The 27,919-nt window shown below is 38.2% G+C and overlaps 1 protein-coding gene across 1 annotated transcript in view; it reads left to right on the plus strand.

Annotated features, from left to right (window-relative positions):
• Nucleotides 1-6,233: 6,233 nt before the first annotated feature.
• LOC120300812 (testosterone 17-beta-dehydrogenase 3-like) overlaps nt 6,234-27,919 on the plus strand; it is a 35,177-nt gene continuing 13,491 nt past the window's right edge. Inside the window, exons 1-2 of the mRNA XM_039327327.1 lie at nt 6,234-6,386; nt 7,489-7,541. Of these exons, the coding sequence (XP_039183261.1) occupies nt 6,234-6,386; nt 7,489-7,541 (206 nt within the window). The remainder of the gene's footprint in view (nt 6,387-7,488; nt 7,542-27,919) is intronic.

Here is a 27,919-nt window from a genome sequence, read left to right on the forward strand (position 1 = left end):
AACTTGTCAGCCAGACTATTTCATATGATTGTTGAGTAACAATACATTAAATCCAATCATTTAATTTTAGTCAATGACTAAATCATGCATTTACACAAATTAGCAAGTCTAAGAATCAAAGAACAAATTTATCCCAGACAAACACTTAAATTCAATGAGAACCAATCAAGAGACAGCATGTTTTTCTTCCTATAGGGCACTGCAGCCCTCTCCCCCATTCCCACTTTTTCTCTGGGTCTGGATTAACAAGCAGAAATGACACACTGGATTTACTGAATCTCATCTTCTGTATCTCCTCCCAAGGCCAGGTCACTGGATCTTCAGTGACTCTGGGCTTTGGAGGCTACTTCTGAACAGCAGGCCAATATGTAATAAATTTACTCTCAAACATGGTTTAATTATAGATAATGCGGGCAACCTGGTGTGTTTAATATAGACCTGGATGGGGATTCTCTCTTAAGACCTGTTCGGCACTTAAGACATGTTTGGCTTGTTGAAAGCACAGCGGAGGGTGAAGTGGGGTGGGGTGGGGTGGCACTTATCATCTGAGAGGACTTGATGGGTTTTCAGACGCTCTGTTCCACATCAAGAAAATGAAAACCAAGACAAGAAAAGGGGAAGCAAGAAAAGAAAAGCTCAATCAAGATGATCCTAACTGTGCAGATAGTCTGCAAGAGTCAGCTGTACTGTATGCTGAAATTGGGAAACAGAACTATAGTCTGTCAAAAGGCACTGTGTAGTCTACAAATGAAGAACGAAGATGGCCGGTTCAGAATGTGTTGTGGGAAATATCATGATAATCTTGGAAGGACAATAAAATATGGACATTGAGGGAGTGCCAAGAATCTTTATAGAATGCACAGCTTAGGAAGCCAAGTTCTGCTGATTCAATCTCTCCAGAGCCGTAATAGACAACTCTCTTAGAGACAATATTGCCACAAGAAAGGCATCATGGTATATCTTAGTATTATGAAGGCTCTTCTATAATTGGGCTTCTTATATTGAAAAATATAACAATCTGGCTTTAGGGAACAGTTCTTTTATCCAGCTTAAAATCAGTTGGGACAAGTGACAAATCCAAGGGGTGTTTTACACTTTTTTGTTCTCTGTTTAGTAACGGCTTTGGTAGTTTCAAAACTTAATACTGTAGAGAAAGGCGGTCCAATGGCAGCCTAGCCTGGAGAAGACAATTCTTAAAAGAATAATAACAATAAACACACAGCAGCAAAACCATGACCTCTTAAACAGGGTGGAAATGATTCAGCTTTGACTAACTTCTTAAGAAGTTTCAGAAACCAGGGAAAGATGGAATAACAGAAACTGATGAAGAATGTTGGGAATAGTATGCTGCTGCAAGTGTACTTTGATTAGAAAAATAGCTCAAAAAATGATCTTGCATGAGAAATTACATTTGAAAATATTTTCACACTCTTCAATTTCATGTTTATGTCTTAAAAGAGAAAGGAAAGGCAAGATCTTCATCCTGGCATCAGAAAACACAGCCAGTTATTAGCAATGTAAGCTCAAAGATAGTTAGATGAGAAAAGGTAACTCACAGGACACAAAGTGCAAGTGTGTTCAAAATGAGGATACTGTATAATCAGACACATATACCCAAACTCACGTCTGGAAATGTAAGGTTACATTAATTAAAATCATTTAATCTGAATTAAGGTGGAGCTGCTCTACAGTCTTTTTTTCTGCAGTCATATTGTCATTTTTCAACTTTATTCAAAAGTGCAAAAGGCATTCTCGGTAGCTTCTCAGCCCCAAGCTTCATACCAATGCCATTGTCTATGAACCACTAAGTTTGGCTTTCATCTATACTTGTTCAGACAACAGAAAATAGTCACAATGTTGATAGTATCGTTAAAAGAGTATAATTCTTTGGCTAAAAAAACAAATTTCAGGGGGGGGAAAGCCTATATTTTCATTTTTACAGTGCATTTTTAGGGAACACTGACATTTTAATGATGAAAAAAGTACAAAAATAACACAGTATGAAGAGAACAGTACTAGCTATGAGCTGTGCAGATAAAGGCAAATGAGATGCCTTATAAGAATCCAGATCCCAATCAGTTGGTTGCAACGGATTTTCTAATAATATTAGTTGTCCTTGGAGCACTACAAACAGGAGGAGAATGGAAGAAAAGTTTCAAACAATATTTGCTTCTTCTAGTTTAGGGAAATATCCCTTGACATATCAAAAAGGTAATAATAATAAAAATATGTTAGAAAAGATCTCTCTCTCTTTTTAAAAAGAATCATTCTGATCTGTCCCCCTTCCCATGCAAACACACTCCTACTTTCAGTTTTTGGAATTTGAGAGATTGAACTAGTTAAATAGACAGATGGGCAGATAATCAGACAGATAGATTTCTGCCAATATAATTTCATGTAATCTTGGTCATTAAACCAGATTGTGGAATGAATCTATGAAGGATATAAGACCTCTGAATGGCATATGTATTAGTTCACCCTGGTTGCTTCTCTTGCTCTTATTTCTATTCTATTCTATTCTATTCTATTCTATTCTATTCTATTCTATTCTATTCTATTCTATTCTATTCTATTCTATTCTATTCTATTCTATTCTATTATTATTCTATTCTTTCATTATTCTATTCTATTCTACTCTACTCTACTCTACTTTACTCTACTCTACTCTACTCTACTCTATTTGTATTTCTAGGTCATCTAGAGTCAATTTTGCAAATTGAGCAGTTATATCTATCTAAATTATAACACTGCCAAAAACCTAACCAAACCATCCATGAGAATTGGCTACCCAGCCTTTTTTAAAACGATAAGATGTGGAGTAGAAAGGGGGGGAGCTAGACCCAGTTCACCATATGAATAAAACTCCAAGCGCTGTGAGAATATATTTTCTTCTTTTGATGGCTCAGCTCCACTGATGAAATATAATCAGCTAAGCAACACATGCTGGATAAAAATAAAACCTACAACCCAATAAACATTGATGTGAGGAGAGAAGCTGCACAGCATCAAATGGAAAGGTAAGGTGTTTTTTTTTAAGGACTTCCAAGTGTCCTTGTAAAATCCTTCCTTCCCTTTCTACGGCTTTCTAATTTACACCTATTTGTTCATCCTCCAAGCAGGGGGAAGGATCAAATCTTATCCAAGGAGGGGAGAACCTTTTAATCAAATTAGTTTGGCACCAAAACTACAATTTTCTCACAGATCATTAATGGCCAATATTTGGGTGGGAAGGGTGGTGTATTCTACCAAAACCAAACAGATTTAATGACTGTGTGATCTGCAAATAGATTCATGTGGGCAGAACTGTGTAAAAGATGAGGGAAAGATTAACTAACTAAAAGCTAGCATTTTGTTCTCCAATTAGCAGCAGTCAATTAAAGTTCAGCTAACCTGCACTTTAAGATGGATTATCCCAACAATCACAGTCTTAAGTCCAAGCACCTTATTTGTTGTTTTTATGCTGAAAACCAGGATGAAACAGGCTGCAGAGTGGCACTACTCAGATTTCACTAGGGCCTCTTGAAGAGTTTACTCTTTTTTAAAAAAATAATTCCTTCTAAAAAACAATACTTAACCTCTTTTTCCAAGTACGAATTTGTATTGGAAATATAAAATCACCACTATGCCTTCAGAAATCTAGAAATTGTCCTGAAGCTGACTGCAGAGTGCATTCTTAACAGAGTACCCCAAAAATAAAACAGGTTTTGGAAAACCGCCAATTATGAAGCATCCAAAGACTATCTGGCCTTATTCACATCTCACGTTCAGCCATTATGTGATTTTGTTTGATTGTGGGCTCAGTGTGTTGTGATTTATAAACCATAACTCAGGCAAAGGGTGTGTGTATATTCAGTCAATTTGGGTCTACTGATCACTATCTTTAGTTTTATTCTTCCCAGCTGTTTAATAACATGCCAATGTTGTTGTGATGTGATTTAATGATTTTATTTTGATTTTGATGGATTATTTAAATATACATTTTATCAATTGTCTTAACTTACTGTTAAGGGTTTGGACATAGACCATTTGTGAGTACATAACTCTAGGCTGATGATTCACTTAACTCCGTCTTCCAGTTCTGCCTGCTCTTCTCCTACAGTACCCTACGGTTGGATAGTTATTACCCAACGTGAACTTTCAGCCCATTTACAATGTTGCCAAGTTCTGAATATGGCAGTTTATGTATCCTGAAAACTAAATTTCTCTTGCATTAATTTTTGTCTGTCCTTTCATATTTGTTTTTGTGTTGTTTACTTTTACTGGTCTGGGATGCCTGAGGTTGCAGTTAAGGATTAAAAGCAATCCCAAGCATGAGTCTTCATCTCCAAAGAGACAAGTTTTTGTTGGGGTGATTTGTATCTCAGAAAGAGGTTATTTCATAGGGGCAGGATCAGCTTCCAGGCCCTACTTCCCCACCCCTTAATCTGTTGAGTAATTGCAATTTTAAATGCTACATAAATATAATACAAACACTGAATAAAAAATATATCTATTTAGTCAGATTCCTGCTATCTCATCACCACCCAATAGTTTCGTTGGTTCTATAAAGTGGGAACATGTAAACATTTCAGAAACAATATACAATGGAACCCTCAATTTGACACTACTTGAAAATCACATAATCACCCAGATATATAACTATCCCACTTCAAATTTCAACTATCTCACCCCTTAGTTCAAAAGGCATAAATCCAAATCAGTAAGTAAGTAAGAAATAATGGGAATCAAATGCTACACTTACAATAAGCAAGCAATGTTAGGAAAATTGTCTCTCTACTGTATAGTATTCTGACTGGTTGAAAATGTCAAGATTTTTCACTTCTGTCCTTTTTCTGCTTTTGACAGTCTTCATGCCCATTTCTCAGATCAGCGGTTGGACACACAGAGGTTGGCCACAACCCTGAGAAAGCTTCTTTACTCTCTACTATCTTTAATGATGAGTAAAGCAATAGTTATGCTACCATTTTCAACTGTGCATGCCATCTTCAGGTGGCTTTAGTATTGTAAATTGCATCAAGATTATGAAAGAAACTGGGTATGAATATTTTAAATAAAAGAAGAAAATTAGTCCAGGGTCTAGAGTCTACATCTGCACTTGAAGCAAATGATTCTCTTTCAGCCATGTCTGCAAGCAACTCTCCCTCTATTTTCTAGCTGAATTGGCAAATGCTATTAAACTTCACTGCTTTTCCAGCCTTAAAAATCAATTAGTTAGTATATTAAGCCACACTAGCTGGGAGCTCATTTAAGCAATAAAAATCTTTTTTTGTGTGTAACTTAACAAAGTAGTAGCAGTACTTGAAGAAATACATGTGGCGGGGACAAGATTCCAAGGGACTCCTGGGAGTTGTTTTAATCTGAAATTGTAATGAAAAGGGGGAAAGGGAGGGGGAGGGGGCAATTAGGGTATCTGCTTGAATGTTTATTAAAGTTACATGCTGCACTGACGATGGCTAAGTGAAGTAAAAGTGCTCACATTCACAGCCAACACATCTTCATTTCCAAGAAGGAAAACATGAAGAGCTATTTGTCCTTTAGTTTAGTCATTCAAAAGACTCTGTCTTTTGAATGACTAAACTCCAGGAAGAGTAATGAGGGAATGAGCAAGGCCCGCTCACTCAAGCAACACAAGAAGCAGCTTCAATTAATAAAAGGATTAATGACCAGAAAACAATAACGTCTTATCCTATTCCCCACCATGTATGCTGTCGTTCTTTGCACATCAGCCAGGAACAATGTGTGATGGTACAGGAAGTTATACATTCTGATTGTGGTGATAAACTCCAGACTGGAGTGTTTCCCAGACTGCATCCAATTTCAGCTGGAATTATCCAGGTTGATCCAAACTGGATGTGCATCAACTTTAGTCCTTACTGTAAAGGACTAAAAGGACAAATTAAACCTAATCACACAAACCTATCCACATGCAGAGCGGTACCATTCCATAGATAACCCATCTTTATCTTTGTATGGTTAGATCTCTCTCTCATTGCTCTTGAAGCAACTGATGCCACCATCCTTTACAGGGAGGAGGAATATGTTTCATGAGTCCATCTCATGTAACGAATAGAACTGTGCATTTTTTAGAGGGCACCCATAAAATTTTCCAATGTTCTGGGGAATAGATCTTTCAAGACTTCGGTTGTCCCCTAACTATGTCCTTGGACAAAATTATTCCAAAATGACTTCCCCCTGTTTGCCAATCCAAAGGACTTCCTTGGTTTATTGAGAAAATGGTTAAGAACAGACATCACAGATGTCAACAATATGGCAGCAAGAATATAGAGAATGGCCTCATACTGAATGAGATCACTGGACTCAAAGGCTTCATTGTACCTACACCAAGAGGGACAATTTCCAGCAACTCTTGCCATAGTTCTACAATGGTAAGTAGGAATGACCTTGGGAAATAGGAAGAAGAACCACAGCCTAGACCAGAGGTGGGGAACCTTGGCTCTTTTATGACTTGTGGACTTCAAATCCCAGAATTCCTGAGCGAGCCATGCTGGCTTAGAAATTCTGGGAGTTGAAGTCCAAAAGTCGTAAAAGAGCCAAGGTTCCCCACCTCTGGTCTAGGCAATGGTCAGATAAACAAAAACTGAGTCCAAAGGAGAAAATGTCTGAGAAGGGACCTTCCTTAGTTTTTGGGAGAGTAAAAGTAAGGGAGGGAAGAAGTACATTCAGATTTTCAAGATTCTGCTATTAATAAAGGTAGTATTACTACTCATAGTTGGTACTTTTTGTCAAGACTAGCTCAAAGTGTTCACATGTTCCTACTGTCTACTGCTACTACCACTTAGAAAGAACAAAGCTAGGAGGCAGAGACTCTTGTAATGCTTGAAATATAAGGTAATGTTGACTGTGTCTGAAAAGAGCATGGGTATACGGACTGCTGCTCAACTGAAGGAGGCTTCAGTGAAAAGTACCATTCTTTTTCATTTTGTTCTTAACAAGAACTTGAACAGATGTGGGTGGGTTCGTCACATCCAGGCTATCACACCTAGACAACAGTTTAACTTCTGCATTTGCATTCTTTCAAAATTCCAAGCAATAGTGGTGTGATTGGTAGCAATAGCCAGCAGCCAATTCAATCTAAGGAAAGGATGACTGGAAGGGACAAAGCTTTATCTTGCTAACATAAATAGCCGTAGCTTGTCTTCTGACTTTATATAGTTAAGCTAAAAAGCAAACATGAAATCTTTGCAAAAGCCATAAAAACAACATCAATATTTGCTACCCAAATTTCAGTAGCAATGGAATTTACATGTTAAAATGCTGTTTTGTCTAATCTCCTAAATAGTACAGTATTTTTCAGTATTGAGATTGCTACAAAAACATAGTCCTGAATTCTCTCCCTTGCTGATCATATTAATAATGTGCATAAGTTATTTATGTAACTGATTTATACTCTGCAACTAACCAATGACACTCAATCTGATACAATCACACTGTGTTTTTCCCTGTCCTACCTCCACTTCTCTATTACAGTGTCTTAACAGAGGTTCAGATATGCTGCTATTGTCAACAGCTATGTGCCAAAGGTAATTTGTCATTCTGTTCCTCCTTTCAAACCAGGGAATGAAAGATACAACCCCTCTGAGTGAAGAGAGAAAAAGGCTTTGAACAGAGCACTGCTCTAAGATTTTGCATTTGTGAGTCATCACAGCCAAGATGTCCAATCTTAAAGTGAACACTGCCACACTGAAGAGTGAACATTCCAGTAGCATCTCATTAGCCCCAGCATGAGGATGTGCCATCCAGTAATGAAGATGATTAAACTTCATAGGGAGTTCATTCATCCCAGGGCTGTCCATGAGACATAATCTCAATATAAGATACACAGTTGACTATACCACAAGGGTGAACTGAGCACTGTCAGCTATAAATCATAATCCTATGGGAAGGAGATGGAGTCTGGCTGGGAAAGATCCCACCCATGATGATGCTAGAAGGAAAAGAGCTTGACGAGCCATTGGACCAAGATAATTATCTCTGCAGCAGGGCAGTTTGTCTGCCTGTCTGTTTGCCTGTCTGTCTAGTCAACTTACTATTCCAATAAAAACCTGATTCGGAGGGGCATGTGCATTTAGGCTCTGAAATAGATCTGGCCCAAGTTCAGCAACCGTCAGGATCTTCCAGAGCTATGTCCAAAATCCAGAAGCAATTAACTGTTTTTCTCCCTTTGAGCAATAAAACAGTCAACACTAAGATTCTGAAAGATCCAACACAGACATTTTCTATTTTAAAATTTCAAAACCTAAAAAATGAAGAATTTTTAGAATTTCTTCCTCCCCTCTCCAGTGACATCACTGTTGATAACTTGTCCTCAAAGATCTTAGAGGATAAAGATAAGGAAAGGTTTCCAGACCAAAGGGGGGGAAATTATATCCATTGCTCAATAAGATAACTGTTCCTTCTTATGGAAGGGGAAAAAAAATACAAGCGATTACCTGAGTCCATCTTGTTGATGACTTGATTTATTTGGGGGTTTTATGTCCTGTCTTTCCACTACTCAGAATAGCTAGCAATATAATTAAAACATGATTAAAGATATAATTAAGATACTCTAGAAAAAGACTGCTGAAACCAACCCAAAGACAGAGTGTTACTTCACACATTGCCATGTGAGTGGCTTTCCTTAGGTAAATTCCCATTTATATGACTGAAAAAGTAAAATTACTTTCAAGTTGAGCAGGACTCCTTATATAGGCATATAGGTAGCCATCAACGTAAAACCACAATGGGGGCCAGAATTTCATTTATTAAGTAAGGATGTTGTTAAGTGAGTTGCTCCCAATTTTACAACATTTTTGTCACTGTTAGACAAATCACTGTAGTAAGCAAATCTGGCTTCTCCCACTGACTTTGTTGGTAGGAAGCCAGCTGGGGAGGTCACAAATGACGATCACCTAAATCCAGTTGCTGCAATTGTTGTAAATACATGGCAATTTCTGAGTCTCTGAATTTAGATCATATGGCCATAGGGAGGCTGCAACAGTTGTAAGTGAGAGAGAGAGAGAGAGAGAGAGTATGATTTCTCGTCTGCAGCCCTCAACTTCCCAAGGTCCTATTCAAGTACTAATTGTAACTCATCTTAAGCAGCTCTCTAGAAAATCTTTTTTTCACATTCTTCCCAGACCTATCACTGAGGATGCTGAAATAAAGTCTTCCTTAAATATCCCACTCTGCTAATCTGGGCACAATGACAGAGCACGTGCAGCCAAGCATCTAGAATCTAAATTATAATCTCCAACCCCTAGCCGTTAGTTAACTATTCTACAGTAATTTGTCCACAATTATCATCAACAACAGCAATGACAATTATAATGGCAATACCGCCATTCCAATTTCCGTGCTGGGAAAAGTCTTTTACATTTATAGAGATTTGGGGAAATCAATCACTCTCACGTTATGTGCCAATCGAAAAATCGACCTCGGGGAATTTGCAATGTATGGAGCAATTTCTCTTTTATTATTTAGATCAGTACTGAATAGCTTCTTTGCTTTAATAGATACCAAACAATACACACATCGGTTAAAACAATATTGAGCCTTATGGTTATGAGAAAATCCTTCAGTATGATACAATTATTCAAAATAAAAAGTCATGTTAGTGGAATATAGGTAGTCCTTGACTTATTACCACAACTGGAAGTGGAATTTCTATTGTAAGTCATTGCAGTTGTAAGTCAGATCACAACTGATTTTACAACAATTTTTATGTCAGTTGTTCAATGAATTATGTAGTCATGCAGTTATAAAAGTATTCAGCTTCCTCAATGGATATTTTTTGTTCCCCCCCCCCAGAAAAAAATCAGCATCATAGGATGCTTCAACTAGTTATAAATGTGAGCTGATTTCCAAGCATCCGAATTATGATCATATGACCATAGGGGTGGTGCGACAGTCCTAAGTGTGAGTACAAGTCATAAATCACTTTTTCCAAGGCAATCCTAACTTTGAATTGCATTAAAAGAATGATCTTAAGTTGAGGACTACTTGTAGTAGCAATTTAATAGACCATGGCTGTCACCGCGGAAAACAGAACCTCAACAAATGGGACGCCCTTGATTTGAGCCCCTCAATGAAGATGGAAAAATACTAGTTTGTATCATTCACTTCTATTTACAATTCTGCCTAAGTTCTCCCGCCCACTAAAACAAAAGCTCCCAACGTCCAGTGTGCTGTAAACAAGTTTATAGTAACAACTTCCATTTTATCATTCATGGACACCTTTAAAATCTACCATCCACGACCTGCAGCCCTCCAAATGTCCTGAACCAATTTCCTGACTTATAAGATTGTGCTAACGATGGATTCTGGAAATTGAAATTCAAAACACCTTCAGGGCACCAAGCCAGGAAGGGAACTTGGAGCAATGGGTTTGATGCACATTCTAATACTGGAATCCATCCACAATGAATTGCAGAAATCCTTGCAATGGGTAGGAGACTTGCTATGTCCATTTTTCAATGTAAAGTTACCTTTTCTTTATTTTTCTCCTTGTCAGACATTTTTTTTTTATTGGGGGAAGAAGAAGGAACTTTTTCTTTCGAGTGCCTCAGTGACTAGATGGGCTGCCTGAGGCTCTCAAAATGGCGTCTGCTGTCAGCGAGGGAAGCCAAAAACGCTTCAAAGCTTCAGGCTGAAGCCCAGCTGGTCTGAGGCTGGCAGGGGAAGTCCATCGATCAGCTGTGCTGCGGAGGGCTGAGCAGCTTCTAAGAAGCCAGAGCTCAGTCCGATGGCTGAGCTCCGTCAGCGCAGTGAATCAATCAATGCAGCAAACGGCCTGGGCAGCTGTCTGACAGGAAAAAAAAGTTTTTGGGGGGAAAGGTCCTTTAAGGGCTTGTGAAGACTTCACAAGGAACGCTGCGATAAGATTTTTTGGAGAATTCACGGATGGGTACAACCTATTGGAATCTGAGAAACGAACCAACGTGTCCTGCTGGGTACAAGACTAAGTCGGAACTGGGTCAGACTAGCCCAGCAGGAGGCGTGGCAACTTGTCAGACTTAGTCTGTTGGGCAGGAAGATGAAGGAAACCCGTCCATGGATTCTCCATCCTCATGCTGGAGAAGTACAGGTGCCCCTGCCTATTGCCAGAACTGCATACAATACCGACACATAGCAGTTGCAGTATTTTATCAATGTACAAGAAATGGTATTTCCTTAACAAAATCTGAACAGTAAAATATTAACCTGCCAGTGTCACTTTGGAAATATTACCAGAGAGGCTAGAACCCTACATTTTGAATCAAAGAACTTTGGGAGTATTTCACTCATTTGGTTTAGATCAGTGGTTCTCAACCTTTTTAATGCCGCGACCCCCCAACCGGTCATAAGTCGAGGACTACTCAACCGGTCGTAAGTCAAGGACTACTTAACTGGTGCAGCACCGTTTGCAGAATGGGACTTTTGGCGGGCTCAGCAGGGCAGAGACAGCCTGGACAATTCCTATTGGCTTTTGAAAGCCAATAGAATTAGACTCTATTCAAGAGAGTCTATTCTATTGGCTTTCAAAAGCCAATAGAATAAAAGGGAGTAGCACAGCTAAGGAAAAGAGGGAAAAAATGGCAGAATGCGTTGTTTGGCGACCCCCGTGAAATGGTCGTTCGACCCCAAATGGGGTCCCAACCCACAGGTTGAGAACCACTGGTTTAGATATATTATATGTGCTCTGCATGCACCCACACATTGCCCCTTTTGTGCTTTTCCTGGTAGAAACCCAATGCTTGTTTTAAATATTGTTCTGAGCTGCCTTTGGTGCTAGCAAATCTCTGTTCTTCTCAACTGAAGTTATTTTAGAAAAGGAGCGTAAAAATTTGCAGCCAGTCTAGAGCGAGTGGGCACATTTAGACTCTTTTATGATATCTTCTGGGCACATAAAAGGTCCTTATGGCATGGAGTTTGCTCATTGACAAAACAGTTATGGAGTGTGATAAAGGAACCTGAAGATTCTGTTCCACGTTTTTATGCAGAAAAGTTTGATCCTTTAAAAGAAAAAGTAAACAAAGAAAGCTTGATCAAAACTGACCTTATAGATCTCCTGTAATGCATTTTTGGCAGGAGATTTGGTTATGTTCCAAACTCTACACACTGTATGACAACTAACAGCATTTTAACTAACATCTTGCTATAAATTTTGTAAGAACCCTGAGAGTGAATTACGCCAGAGCCATTAAGTTTATTGTCAATAATCTGATGCCCCTCATAAAAAATAACAACAAAGTGTTATAAAAAAAAGCATTTCTCAAATGCTGCATTTTTCTATGTGTTTACTGTAATACAATGCCATAACTGTTCTTCTGAATCCCATCCTACTCTATAGATCAGGGGAGTCAAACTGCCCGCTCGCAGGCTGGATGCATCATAGAGAAACCGTGCCCACCCCATTGCCGGCAATGGCAAAAAAGTCATGATGCGTCGCAACTCATCACATGACATTGCAAGTTTGACCCCCCACACACACTATAGATGGAAAGGCTGAAATTTCAATGTATTTAAATGAGTTCAGAAGAAGGATTAAATTGAAATACTTCAATTTACGAGTTTATTGATGAGTTTATATCAAAAGAAATATTGCACTGAAGAATTTATAAATTTGTACCTCAATTTCTTCAACATTGTTTTATGACACTCTTAAGATTTTTGAACAGTAATTCCTTTATCGCTGGCCACAGGGGTGAGCGCTTATGGAAGTAACATTACAAAATCATTGAAGAGTGTTCAACTGCTTTTCCAAACCAGTTCTAAAAAACCAGTTCTATTTTCCAAAGCATCTGAGGGCAGGACAAGAAGCAATGGATGGAAACTAATCAAGGAGAGAAGCAACCTAGAACTAAGGAGAAACTTCCTGAAAGTTAGAACAATTAACCAGTGGAACGACCTGCCTCCAGAAGCAGTGAATGCTCCAACCCTGGAAGTTTTTAAGAAAAGACTGGACAGCCACCTGTCCGAAGTGGTATAGGGTTTCCTGCCTGAGCAGGGTGTTGGACTCGATAACCTCCAAGGTCCCTTCCAACAACTACTTCTTCTTCTTCTTCCTCTTCTTCTTCTTCTTCTTCTTCTTCTTCTTCTTCTTCTTCTTCTTCTTCTTCTTCTTCTTCTTCTTCTTCTTCTTCTTCTTCGTCTTCTTCTTCTTCTTCTTCTTCTTCTTCTTCTTCTTCTTCTTCTTCTTCTTCTTCTTCTTCTTCTTCTTCTTCTTCTTCTTCTTCTTCTTCTTATTATTATTATTATTATTATTATTATTATTATTATTATTATTAAGAGCCTTACAGTACTAACTTCCATGTCAACTGAGATAACTCTCTAGAATGGGCATTAAGAATCTGCAGCAAAATAAATAAATAAACAAATAAATAAATAAATAAATAAATAAATAAATAAATGGCAGCTTGATAGAGTTGTTAAAAATGGGAAGCAGTCTACTGTGATGGCTAAAAGCACCAGTCTGGGTAGGAGTAGGGAGGGCTAGATTCTTGTCCTCTCTTAGGCATGGGAGCCAACAGGGTAACTTTGCATGAATTGTTCTCTCTCACCCCTATACCTGGAAGTCAAAACATTTTAAAAGAAGTCAGTGGTAAGTCAAGGCCATCATAGCTACCTACCTACCTACTTGCGTGCATGCAAACATAAGCACATGCATACAGTGGACCAGTGAGAAGGGCAGATAGTGCCCTTGATACAGTTACCACAAAGGGATCTTGTGATCAAGACTGTAAACCTAAGCTCCGGGAGAACGAAGAAAATACCATTTCAATCCTAAAAGACTCAAGCCATTAAAAGACAAGTAATATTTTTTTTTTCAGCCTGCTCTTTAGAGGTTGAATAATTTAAGGCATTAAAAGGGTTGCAGCTGGCTGCAGCTCATTTGTTGTTTACACATTTAAAAACATTAAGCAGATTCTTGACAGTCTTAGGCCTAATGGTTCTTTCTTCAGCTAATCTATCAGCAGTCCAAGTGGTCTTTTAATAGTGGGAGGACATCTGTCCAGCAGAGGCTGAGAATCTGTCTTTAGCTAGCCGGCGGAGAAATTTCATCTAACAGCTCCATTCTAGAAAAAGTAGGCAAACATCAGGCTACAGGACTCCCTTTGATATTTATTTGATGTATGCATGTATATGTATGTATGTATGTATGTATGTAAGTAGGTAGGTAGGTAGGTAGGTAGGTAGGTAGGTAGGTAGGTAGGTAGGTAGATAGGTAAGGCTATCCATTTCAACAAGTGATTCTAGGTAGTGAACAATATTAGGAATAAAACCAGTGCTTTTTTTCTAAAAAAAAAAAAAGATGCCAGAACTCACACACGCTATACAACCTGCCTTGCCTACTCTACAAGGTTCCATCCCAAAAAGGTGCTGGAACTCCGTTCTGGGCATTCTATGAGAAAAAAAGCCCTGAATAAAACAATTACAAAAATTAAAACACATAGCCCCTGAGAGAAATAAACAATCATTAGATAAGATAAGATAACCTTTGTTGTCATTTTTTTTTACTGTGGGCACAACAGCACACATCAAAAATGAAATTTAGTTGACCGCTCTCAAAGTGAAACACACATGACACACACCTAAACATACTATGTACAACATATGTATAGACCCACACCCCTATATATACATAACAAATAAATATTAAATACTGTCCATCTTGAATATATAACAGAAGGAGGAAGCTTGAGAGTTCACAAGGTTAATGCTGTATGGAATGAAACTATGGCTGAATCTGGATGTTCTGCTACAATACAATACAACCAGGAGCTGAGACCCTTCACACATTTGGGGTTCCAGGCCCAGGCCAAGATTCAGGCTTTAGTGCTAGTGTGAAAGGCCAGCAGGAGTTTTGCTAGAAGAGATACATATCTGCCAACTGGAGCCAGTTCTAAAATGCTAGTTCAGGAGTCAAAACCATCTTTTCTACCTTAAAAGCCTAAAATGAGATGAACTGTAGAAACAAGAAGAACTAAACCATCCTGGGTCAGTGATTGCAATGCAAAAAAATATAGTAGACGATACCCAGGGCTTTTTTTCTCATAGAACACCCAGAACGGAGTTCCGTCACCTTTTTTGGATGGAACCTTGTAGGGTAGGCAAGGCGGGTTGTATGATGTGTGTGAGTTCTGGCACTTGGGTTTTTTTTTTAGAAAAAAAGCACTGATGATACCTATTAAATTGCACCACTTCCAAGAAAGAAAAAATAATATCAACACATACACACACCGTACGATTGACCTGTTCCAGTGCAAAAAGGAAAGCTATATAGAAGGTGCTTGAAAAATATTTCCCATGGCCAGAAAAACCAGAACTAATAATAATTGCAGCTACCCAGATCTCGTTTAAAATATAAAGAACAGTCTATTTATTGAGGTAGCAATTCTGAATTTCAAGAGGTTTTATCTGGGCAGCCACTTCTCATGGACTGCCTAGCATACTTTGGAGAGTTAAACCAGATAATCCCTGATGTTCTATAATACCATGATTATTTGGTGTTGGTCTTGGTCAAAGACAGCTGATTAGTGCTCACATTTTACAGATGCAACACTCCAGTACGAAGGTTGTTTTTTTTTTTTCTTTTTTAAGAATTTTAGTGCTTCAGGATAAGGCTTCCCCAGTTGGCATCTTTCATTCATATGTGTTGAAATTGCCAGTCTCATAATTACTAAGCTGCAGTGAATGCATCTTTACCGGGAATAATTAAGGTAGCTGTTTCAGATGTCACTGTTTTAATATAGTTCCATAATTCTTTCTCAACTATCTTTGCAGAAGAGTTTATGTAAATATTGCCTGGTGTTAAATCTGTCTGAATTCCAGTGCAACCCAACATGTGAATGATGCAGACGTTCTTCCAAGCTGATCATGAACAAAATTGACCTTCTGTACATAAGACTGCAATAGAGCTCTTCCATGACATTTCTAGGTTAACAACCTCTCTAGCTCTGTAGTTTGCTTCCAAAAGGAGCGATTCAGAAGGGATGGCAATCTGTCAGTTGCACTTTGCCTCATATTTATTTTTGTTTTAAAAATGCAAGCCCTTTCCCTCCTGTTTATGAATAAATTACTGAATTCAGCTCTCATCAAACAATGATCCTAATGAAAACCTCCAGCATCACTGCTCTTAAAATTATGAAGTTCACAAAAGTAGTGCAAATATATCTTTACTGCAGTCTTTTCACAGTATCTGATACTTAAAAGCATAAAATTACTGACCTTGGAAGTCCCATGTAGTGATTAAAGCTAATATTTAGTAATGACTATCATTGCCTATTGTGTTAGTGCATTCCATATCTAAATTATACCATATGGAAAGTAACATTCTAACTCCCAATGAATGAAATCACTTGGACAACCCATTGATGAAAAAAAGACAGCTTAACTAGGAATCAAAAGCTTATCTGAATATCTTAATATGTAGCCCCTCTACAAATGCAGGATTAACAAACTTTGATTTCTCCTTGATTTATTAATCTTCGTTTGTTTAGAAGAAATAAACCATAGACTCAGTTGGAAAGCACTCTATGTTCTGGATTCCTTGTAAATTCACCCCACCCTTTAACTTATACCCTCCGGATCCTGTCAGCTCATTTGGTAGATAAAATCAGAAATCAACTCCAGACAAAGACTATAGCTACCATTTGTCTAACAACAGAATTTTGCAGATTCTTATATCCCATGAACCAGAAAAGCACCTGCCTGAGCTGCTTCCAAATATTATTTTGTATCCTAGAGCATAAAAATGTTTGCCTAAGTCTTTGATGGAAATACTTCCATCAAGGTTACCTTCCTTGCTTCTAAGATAGGTTGGATTACAATTCGCATATTTTCCCAACTATGATCAACACTGCTTACATTTGGGAAAACCCTAAAATTATGGGTTTTTTCCCCAGTTCTAAAATGGCAATTTGCAATCCTGCATTGATATTGGAATATTACACCTTGATATTTGTGGAGTTCCCTTCTCTTGATAAAATTTCTCAGTGTTGATTTATTATTTGTTTTAATGTTTTGAGAGATCCCACATCTCCTGGGATAGCTCAAACATTGAACAAAGACATAAACAAACAGAAAATTAAAAAATGTTAGACTTTTGCCAACTGAAAGGAGCTTGATTGGTGAAGGTTGATAGACCCAGATACCTGTGAGAGGAAATTACAACATACTTTATTTTCAGTAAGTTTGTATTTCAGAAATTAAATTACTCTTGTATGCAGACATAGTTTATCCCTTGAACCTATTGGTAATCAGCTTCATTCTATATTTGAATATTATGTGAAAATAGTACCTGCCCAACTATCTTAAAAATTTATAATCAAAAAGCATGTCCTGAAACTTAGACAGGAATCCTACTAATTCTTCCTGGTCAAGGCAGAAAATAACTCCTGCTTTAGGATTCACTTTGGAAATGGGGCCATTTTGATTAGCTACAGAAGCAGTTTTCCTAAAACAAGTGAGAAAAAAATGCAAAGACTCACAATCACTGTTTTGTTCCTTTTAAAAGGGAAAAAAGTAGGTGTTTTAATTGATGAGGAAACATTGCCATTTACTCAAAGACTGTTTCTTGGTGTATTTAAATGCCTCTAATTTCTTAAAATAAGCAGTGTGCTTCAAGACATAATTGTTGCTTTTTACATGGGCTGTTGGTTTTCCCCGGCTATCAAATTTGTCACAGCTGGAATCACAACAGAATACTGTAGAAAATGAATCTTCAAATGGAATGTTTCAAGTGTCAAATGAAACACTTCAATAGATCAGAAAAACCGACTATCACATTTGCAGCACTGGGAAGGGTCCTGTCTATCTCTTCACATGCTCATCACCATCCACCCAAGAATTTATATTTAACCAGGCATGAGCGAGAAATCGGTTTAGTTTGCATTTTAATGTCACTTAACCTAATTTGCACCTCTCAAGGTAATATGTAAACAGTGGTGGGATTCAAATATGTGAACAACCGGTTCTCTGTGTGGATGCCGCTTCCAGAAGTCCATTCTTGGCCTGGCAACAAAAAATTAGCGACCAGTTCTACTGAACTGGTGCGAACTGGCTGAATCCCACCACTATATGTAAACTGGAAACAAATTTCCTTCAGGTTTTGCACAAGAGTATTTCCATTCTCTTCTACAATGTAGACTTCTGTCTTCTGGTTTTTAGTTATTAAACATCCAGGAAATATTTCAGCATGGATTTTTCTCTCCAAAGTATTTCTGAACTAAAAAAAAAAAAAATCAGGCACAAAGGAGTAATGCTTCAAAATATTCAAAAGTTGCAAAAAACTAAACGAAAAAACCCCACCGTTATTTGACCTTAACTGAAATCAAACTGGGTCACTAAAAATGAACACAGACAAAAAGTTTACAGAAAATGCTTTACAAGCATTTTACTGTGTTTGATTAATGCAGGGCAGAAGATAGAAGGAATTCTGTAAATCTGAAATAGGGACCACTTTTGCAAAGTTTAGCTAGGTGAGTACTTGCAATTTTATCCCAAAAACCAGGGCTTTTTTTCTCATAGAACGCCCAGAACAGAGTTCCTGCACCTTTTTTGGATAGAACCTTGTAGGGTAGGCAAGGCGGGTTGTATGACGTGTGTAAATTCCAGCACCTTTTTTTTTTTTTTTGAAAAAAAGCATTGCCTAAAACTGCTTTCACCCAGTTTTAACAAAACAACTTTACAGAATTTAAAGAGAACTTCAAGAAATCACCAACAAATTCTCGAGTTGTAGGCATAATATATTAATACATTTAAATATAACTTAATACATTTAAATTTATTTCTAAAAAGACCATTTCAATCTAGCAAGCAATCATTATTGGGACACATCCAGAGAATTGGTTTAGCTTCCTCCCTTCCAGTCTATAAGATAGCACGACAATACACCAACAAGATTTTCTCTGTTCATCTCTGTTCTGTTTCAGCCAATAGCTGGTGAATCCTGATTACTTTCAAGTTGGGCAAGTTAAGGACAACTTGATAAATGGGAAAAAAAAATACTTCCAGAAATCTTAAAAGGAAGATATTAATGAAGAGGTTTAAGGAAGTGTTTACTTTTAAAAGATGATTTTTATGCAAAAATCATATACACACATGGACATATATTCACACAAACACATATAGGATAGAGGTCATCTGAAAAGTGGATAAAATTTACCACCACAAAACAGTTACTTTTAGAATGTACAAACAATTGTTCTCAAAATTAGATTTCAAATGAATTCAGTAATTAACTAGGCTATTTTACAGGGGGGGAGGATCAATTATATTTATTTTGAATATACTGCAAAGATGTGAGAAATCAATAGGCTTTTTTTTGTGTGTGTGTGCTGCTCTCATGAAAAGCAGTTTCTGACCAGGGCATAAGAGCTGAGGCTCTTAGCTGGTTTTCAGGCTAGACAGCGCCATTATGAAAATGTTTCACCAGCTATCTCCAAAGCCTTGGAATGACTAGCAAGAGGATGAAGTTCACAGTTTAAACTCTGGAGCAAAGATATATAAGATCTGTGGCTTCTTGCACCACAATGCTCAATCAAATGTTATGTTGAGCCCCATCAGGACTGAACTAATAAATCCCATTATTTACTAGTGTGTTCATTGTGTCTAGGTCCAGAAGAACCAGTTGCCTGGGCATCTGATCACTGCTATGACACTTGGCAAAACAATGATGCATGCAGTTAACACGAGATTTATTAAGAGATTAGTTTGCATGCAACATAAAATGCAGCTAAAAGGGCTTTAGTTTTTTTCTTCATTTAATTCGAAAAGTAGGATACATTCCTTCTTTCATTTTTAGAAGAGTCTTCCTATAGAAGACTTTTACCAAATTCCTCAAGACTGCAGTCACAGAGTTTTTCCTTGGTCATCTCTGCATTGGAACAAATGTACCCTAGTTGTGAGGCACACAGCCCAATAAGCTGACTCATTATTAGGGAAATTTCCCCTCTAAAGAGCTGTAGAAAGGGAAACAAAGGATGAAAAAAGCTAAGTCTAGTAGCCTAAAAACAAAGAAATTCCTAAGTATCTATATGAAGAACTTGCATTTTATTTTTAATGAATGTTAATGATGGCTTACTGTACTTTGACCCAGTTGCAAAGGCTCCGAGCCATTAAAGAAGTAGGTAGCGAATAAATTTTCTAAATAAATAAATAACATATGCAAGCCATAGATAACAACATGCAACTCAATTATGTCCCCTCACCTTTCCTGGTAGCAAACACATTAACATTTAAATTGAGAATCCCCAGGAAGTGCCAGCAGACCAGATAGGATAACAAAATATACTCCCTGCACATTAACACAGGATTAAACAAAGAACATGGGATATCTATCTGTATGCCCCTTAGGATTCTACAAACTCTTCAATACAGTTTGGGTATTGTTGGTTTAAATAGTTAAAGCTAGTATTGTCAAATCTTACAATAACCAAGTTTTCAACAGCTACAATTGAACTAAATTAATTTCACAGATAACAGAGAGCTGGATAACTAGTAGGACTATAGAATGCAGTTCACAGGATTGCTTTGCAGAATTCTTTAGAGCAGACGTCTCCAAACTTTCCGGGCTCACAGACCAGAGGGAAGGAGAGCAGCTTCAAAATTGGTACGCGCATGCATACACGGGCCACACACACTGGTGCAGCACTAGTGGCCCCATTTGCACATGCAAAATGCACTGGTGCTGTGTGCATGCACAAACAGCTGCACATCCTCCATGGCAGCTAGCAGCCCCATTCACGCATGTGCAAATGGGCCACGCAACCTGCCCAGGCTAGCGGCCCTGTTCATGCATGCACAAATGTGCCATGGACCTCTGTTCCCCACTAGCATCCCCATTTGCAACTGTGCACTTGCGCAAATGGGGCTGTGGGCATTAGCGCGAGTGGGGGAGGAATGCGTGCCCATGCATGCGTGCACCATTTCTGCAGCCCGCTGGCCAAGAGCCCGCAACTCAGTTCCAGACCACGGCCCATAGTTGAGGACCCCTGCTTTAGAGAGAAGGTACAGTTTCCTCCTTAGAGCTTTAAAACAGCCATTTCCTGAAAAAGTTCCAACATGCCTGGTTTAAGGGCCTTCTCAATTGGTTCACACCAGTTTGGTATGTTATCTTCAATGGAGCAACCTCTAGTGGATCCTTTTTAAACACAAAGTGAAACTGTCTCTAATATACAGAATATCTTCCTCCAATTCTGTATGCAGGTATTCCTCAATTTACAACCATTCACTTAGTGATCATTTGAAGTAATAACAGTGCTGAAAAAAGTGGTTTGCACTTGATTCTCACACTTACAACCATTGCAGCACCTCTGTGGTTACATGATCAAAATCTGGGCATGTGGCAATAAGCATGTACAGTATTTGCGATGACTGCAGCACCTAGGATCATGTGAATGCTATTTTCTGCCTTCCTAGATAGCTTCCAACAAGCAAAGTCAATGAGGAGGGGGAAGCTGTATTCGTTTAACAACTGCAATGTTTCACTTAACAACTAGTGGGGAAAATGGTTATAAAGTTGGCCATGAATCATGTAGCAACCACCTTGCTTAACAAAAGAAATTTAGTCTCAATTGTGGTTGTAAAATAGGTTCCACTTTGAAGAACCCAGTATAACCTTCCAGAACACTTTTACATTTAAGAAGCATCTTTTACATTAAAACTTCTAAGAAAACTATTTTGCAACTCAGATATTTTAGAGCTTCTCTGGGATCCAATGCAAGAAATAGCAATACTCAGTTAATAAGTAAATAGTTCTTCATTAAGGCCAGCAATTTAAAATAGGCTACTATACAAGCTATTGTCCAGATTGTAGCCATCTCTATTAAATAACATAAAAACAGTAGATTATTCACTATAAATACTGAGAGAAGTAGAGTGCTAGTTTTACCAGTGATTCATTTATCTGCCGCTATACCCTAACCACCAATGCACAGAATTGCAGGTTGTATAAGGAGGCTTGTAATAAGAATTCATTGGGGTAGCTTGCAAATTTTATAATAAATCTCTATGAAATGTGCAGCCTGATAGACCATGACTTCCATAGTTGCTGCAGGTTTTCAGGAAAAGTTATATTTCTGTTAAACCACCACTGATCAAGTAGAGCAGGTATATTCCTCATACAGGATTCTGTTAAATCTGCCTTTGGAATGAGCAGGTGGAAGGATGTTAAACTGAACCTGAGAAAGAGCTGTGTAATGGCTGGCAATCCCAAAGACTCAATCTCAGATTTTTGTGGCTCCAGAGTCTAACCCGGCTAGCAACTGATTTCAGATCACTTTGCCATTCTCCTTCCAGGACTTGTTCAAGAAGCACTCTGGCTTGATCATAAGCCAAAGATAGCAAAAACTCTCATCGTTTTTGCAAGACAATGGCTTCCAGCCTGAAATGGATTTGCTGACAATTATTGAAGGAGCCAGGCCTCCAGACAAAAGCTTTGACCAAAGACTGAAACTTCTCCTGCCAAGCACAGATTTTTATCCAGAAGACTGTATTCAGCAAACATTTACAGGCTTGATGTTCTGTCCTCAGAAATTTGGTCTGGATGATTTCTAAGGGGTGATAATTGGAATATTGATTGGATTTAATCAAAGAGTTGAACTGGTGAAAGCAGCAAGTTCAAAACTCTTCCCTTTTGCACAAAACAATCAAGACACCTGCAGTACTTCTCTATATTGCCTGCCTTATGATTTCAGCTTGGATCCTCTACTTGCCTGAGGCACAGAATACTGCCAAGAAATATTTAAAACATTTAGCTCAGGGTGTCCAACTTGACAACTTTAAGACTTGTGGACTTCAACTCCCAAAATTCTCCAGCTAGCATAATTAGTTGGGGAATTCTGGGAGTTGAAATCCACAAGTCTTATAGTTACCAATGTTGGACAACTCTTGACGATTCAATGATGTTGCCCTGGATAGTTCAATTGTTGTTCTTTTTCTTGAGGCTTCAAGCAAACATTATAGTCTTTGCTTCTAGTAATCCATCAGTGAAGATGATTCTTAGTACAAAATTAGTGGTATTTATGACAGGTTCATAGTACTGATCACATCAATCAGTGTTGATAAACTTTTATAATCTAGCTAGGAGTATGAGACTTTACATCTTGCTGGAATCTGACTATGAAGTGAACATAGAAGTTTGGGAATTCAGATGCTAATAACAGCCTTGCTTCTGAGTTGCAATTCAATTTGTAAGATATCCCAAAGAGTTTTGTTTTAATCATAGACTTGTACTGATATATCACTGGTGAATAAGTAGGAGCAAGCATTTTTCTATAGTGGAAGCCTTACTCATATCTTACAGTTGTCCTCCAGAGATGAAATCAAAGGCACAGCTCAAATCAACAAATGCACCATTAACATTGCTTTGGGTTTGCTAGAATATTTTATCATTCTCTGCTGTAAAACCAACAAATGAACATTCTGTTCCAAAGTCTGTTTTTTTTCCTCTTTCTGTCAGAGTGTTCCAGCCTGCTACAGCCAATGCTCAGGTTTCCAATAAAGGTTCTTAGCATATAGTTTACTTCCTACGTTGAGGAGATTCATGGTCTTTGTTAGAAGAACTAATTCTACTCCCTTTTTTAAAAAAAATAAAGATAACTATGACGGATCCCCAGTAAATGGAAATGGAGGGCTGAGTATTTGACCTAGATGAAAAGTGAAGCCAAGGTTGGCACTACTATTCAGTACTTGCCTTTGTGAATAAGGCTGGGATGTGGGCATTTCCAGAGCTTTGCCCATTTTCAACTAAAGTATCAAATATCCGATCTCAGCAGGTAAAACAGCAAGCCACTCAAATAAATTGATGGACCTAGGATGTTATAGAGTGAATGGATACAGAATCTCTATCTTGTGATAAAGGTCCAGGAATAATGCCAAAATAGATCTCAGTCCTTAGTCCCAGCCAATAACATCAAATTCTGCCAGCTAGCCATTTGTGCATCTCTTTTTTTGCTTCAAAAGATGTACTTGTAGTCTCTTTTCATTTCAGGAATTTTTAACGGGGAGAGGAGATTGACAATGAATTGACCCTTAAGGCTGTAGCAAATGCTGCTGAGATGCTGAGACTCTAGAAAGAGTACAGAGAAGAGCAACAAAGATGATCAGGGAACTGGAGGCTAAAACATATAAGGAACGGTTGCTGGAATTGGGTATGTCTAGTTTAACAAAGAGAAGGACGAGGAGGGACATGATAGCAGTGTTCCAATATCTCAGGGGCTGCCCCAAAGAAGAGGGAGTCAAGCTATTCTCCAAAGCGCCTGAAGGCAGGACAAGAAGCAACAGATGGAAACTGATCAAGGAGAGAAGCAACCTAGAACTAAGGAAAAACTTCCTGACAGTTAGAACAATTAACCAGTGGAACAACCTGCCTCCAGAAGCAGTGAATGCTCCAACCCTGGAAGTTTTTAAGAAGAGACTGAACAGCCATTTGTCTGAAATGGTGTAGGGTTCCTGCCTGAGCAGGGGGTTGGACTCGATGACCTCCAAGGTCCTTTCCAACTTTTTTATTATTATTATAACTTTTTTTAATTATTATTATTATTAAATGCTTTTTGACTGCCACATAGTCCTGGTTAAACCATCTGTAAAGGGACATCTGACTGGACTTTTTGTTGCCTTTAATTAGGCATACCTCTCTCCTCTGAATAATTTCACTGAGTTCTAACTTGGTTTGGAGTAATAGTTCACATGCTGACAAAAGGTCAGTCATGCTGAGCAAGTCACTGACAACTTTGCATGCCAACTCACTCCATTTAATCCATGAAGCTCCACTATTCACTCAGTGTCAAACAAAACAGTTCTGGCAAATGACAGTCCTTGGAAGAGTAGGCAATTATATATTCCTTAATTACAGTTAAAGAGGGGAAACTCCAGATACTGCTTTTCTTATTAAATATCTTTCCACCAGTCTTTTGCTAATTGGAAAATGTCAAAAGGAAATCAAAGAAGTCATAGATTAGAATATCAGAGTTAGAAGGGACCTTAGAGGTCTTCTAGTCTTCTTCTGGTCCAACCCCTTGCTCAAGCAGGAGATCCTATATAATTTAAGGCAAATGGTTGTCCAAACTATTCTTGAAAACCTCCAGTGAGGGAGAAGCCATAACTTCTGGAGATAAGCCATTCCTCTGATTAATTGCTCTGTCAAGAAATTTCTTCTTAATTCTACGTTGGATCTCTCTTTAATAATTTCCATCTGTTACTTCTTGTCCTGCCTTCAGGTGCTTTGGTGAATAGGTTTACCCCCTCTTCTCTGTGGCAGCCCCTCAACTATTGGAAAACTGCTATTATGCCACCCCAAGGCTAGACATACCTAGTTCCCACAACAGTTCATTGTACAGTTTCACCTCCAGATCCCTTATTATCTTTGTTGCTCTTCTCTGAACTCTTTCTAGAGCTTCAACGTCTTTTTTTATTGGTGTGACCAGAACTGGATGATGTATTCCAAATGTTGTCTTACCAGTAATGTATAAAGTGGTGCTATTGCTCTTGTTGATACTATCCTTCTGTTTATGCAACCTACAACTGTGTTGGCTTTTTGGTAGTTGTAGCAGCACACTGCTGGTTGTTCACTAGGACTCCTACTTTCCTTTCAGAGCTACAGATATTGAGCCAGGTAGCATCTATTCCAGTGATGGCGAACCTTTTAGAGACCGAGTGGCCAAACTGCAGCCCAAAACCCACTTATGGATCGTCGGGTGCTGGGTGGGTGTGGCCCATTGGGTGGGTGTGGCCCATTGGGTGGGCGTGGCTGTGGTAGTAACGGCAGAGTGGGAGGGACTAAAAAGTTCAATCAATCAATTCCAACTTTGCAAGATCTTTTTTTTTCCCATGAGAAGTTGAAATTGACTGATCGAACTATTTTTTTTTTTTTTTTGTACACGGCGGCGGAGGTCTAAAGCGAAAAGGTTTTATAAAACCCAGCTGAAGGCCTAGGACTGGGGCGACAGCGCACGTGCCCGTAGAGAGGGCTCTGAGTGCTGCCTCTGGCACCCGTGCCATAAGTTCGCCACCACTGATCTATTTTATACCTGTGCACTTTTCCTTGCTTAGGTGTAAGACCTAACTTTGGCTAAATGTGGAATTCTGGGAGTTGAAGTCCACATGCCTTAAAATGGTCAAGGTTGAGAAACACTGCCTTAGGATTTAATGGAAAGCCAGCTAGGGAGGTAATGAAGTGCTGGAGCACCAATTGTACAGAAGATGACATTTGTACAGTCCTTGACCACTTGTCCACACTTCCCCTTATGAATCTTTGACTAAAGTTATCTTTTTCTTTGAAAGAGCGAGCAGATACCTTTTCATCCAACTGAATTACAAGTGATGCAGCAGCAGTCACACTACTATATATAGTGCTGTTTAATTGTGATATAGTCCACCTTCTCCAGGCAGTTTTTCAACTTTTTCAAGTGCAATGATCCTTTGTTTTCATCTTGTATGTTGCTATTCTAATATGAGGACTGAAACCTGATTAATAGAATACTAATTGCTTGGCCATGTATATTATAATCAATTAGCAGATTCATCTATTGATTAAATTAGCACAAGTGTGAAGAAAAAAACCTATTTTTGAAGTCAGTAGCATACTTGTATTGTACAAGATGAAAGCCTTATTTGAGAAAATCATTTCTTTCTGAGAGAGACTGAGAAGAGGATAAGGACTCTTTAATACTGGTACAGTATATCTTGTCATTTTTTTTTAATTAGCACCTATATAAAATGATATACAGGTATATTTTTCTCTGGTTATGTGTGTTATAAAAATATTCTGCCTATATAATTAGAATACCTATTAAGCTTTTTAATAGGAAAAAAATCTATTAATCTTCCCAATTAAATTGATTAAATGTCACAGCTGTCATAAACACTCCCAAGTACAGTTTGAGAAATCAGGATTAAACTGAAAGTAAGTTACAAGTGTTTGTATAAGTGATTTTAAAAATAGTGAACATCCACTCAAAAGAAATGACAACTAGGAAAGAAAGACTGAATTTTGAATCAGTATCAGACTGACAAGTAAGCATAGCCTTATGCAGGCATTCAAGTTAAAATTTAAAATGGAAAGAAAAACTTAGGCAGAAATGTAAACCATATTTTGACTATAGTTGCTTTGTAAAAAAAAAACATATGCTGAGTATAAATAGCTGTATGCTTCTAAGTATGTACATCAGATCAGTATATTGGAATGTTTTTGGTATTACTAGGGAAGGCCATGAAGATGATTTTAAGCACAATGAACTACAAGTAACACCAAACCTCAACATCCCTGATTTTATTATCCAAACCTGAGGATACAGTTTTTCCTCCATCTGAAGAGGTTTCTGCTAGGTTTTGTACTTCTCAGCCAAACAGGAATCTGATCATTTAGAATGGATAAAGAGAACTTCATTAAATCTACAGTCAATAGCAAGCAGGGGTGAAGATTGGGAGCAGAGATCCTGTCAACCTGGAACATCAGCTGTCTTGTGAATACTTAACCCAGCCTGCCTTTTCCTGTAATATTCTTTATGGTCCTGTTAGCATCCAGACCATTTATAAACCTCAGTAGCTTTTGCTAATGCTAACCTTGGTTGATATTAATCTTTATTAGGCCTTTTCTGGATCAGGGGTGGACTGTGAGATGGTGAACCTTTTGAGCTCAGTGTGTCAAAAATTCAGAAAATGACTATCTTGTCTCTGCTGGCATCTCTTTCTCTCTCTCTCTCTCTCTCTCTCTCTCTCTCACACACACACACACACACAGAGAGAGAGAGAGAGAGAGAGAGAGAGAGAGAGAGAGAGAGAGACGACAAAAGAGGAACCATTTGTAACAAAAAAGAATTAAATGAAATTATTGTTTAATAAATACATCTTTTTCAAAATACCTATCCAAGTTGCATGAGACCTAGAAACTTCGGAAAATGCTCTTGCATGGCCTTGCAGCCTCTAAAAAGAATGGGAA

Source organism: Crotalus tigris, unplaced genomic scaffold (genome assembly GCF_016545835.1).
Source record: "Crotalus tigris isolate CLP2741 ecotype Arizona unplaced genomic scaffold, ASM1654583v1 scf7180000017614.5298720, whole genome shotgun sequence".
Taxonomy (NCBI): Eukaryota; Metazoa; Chordata; class Lepidosauria; order Squamata; family Viperidae; genus Crotalus; species Crotalus tigris.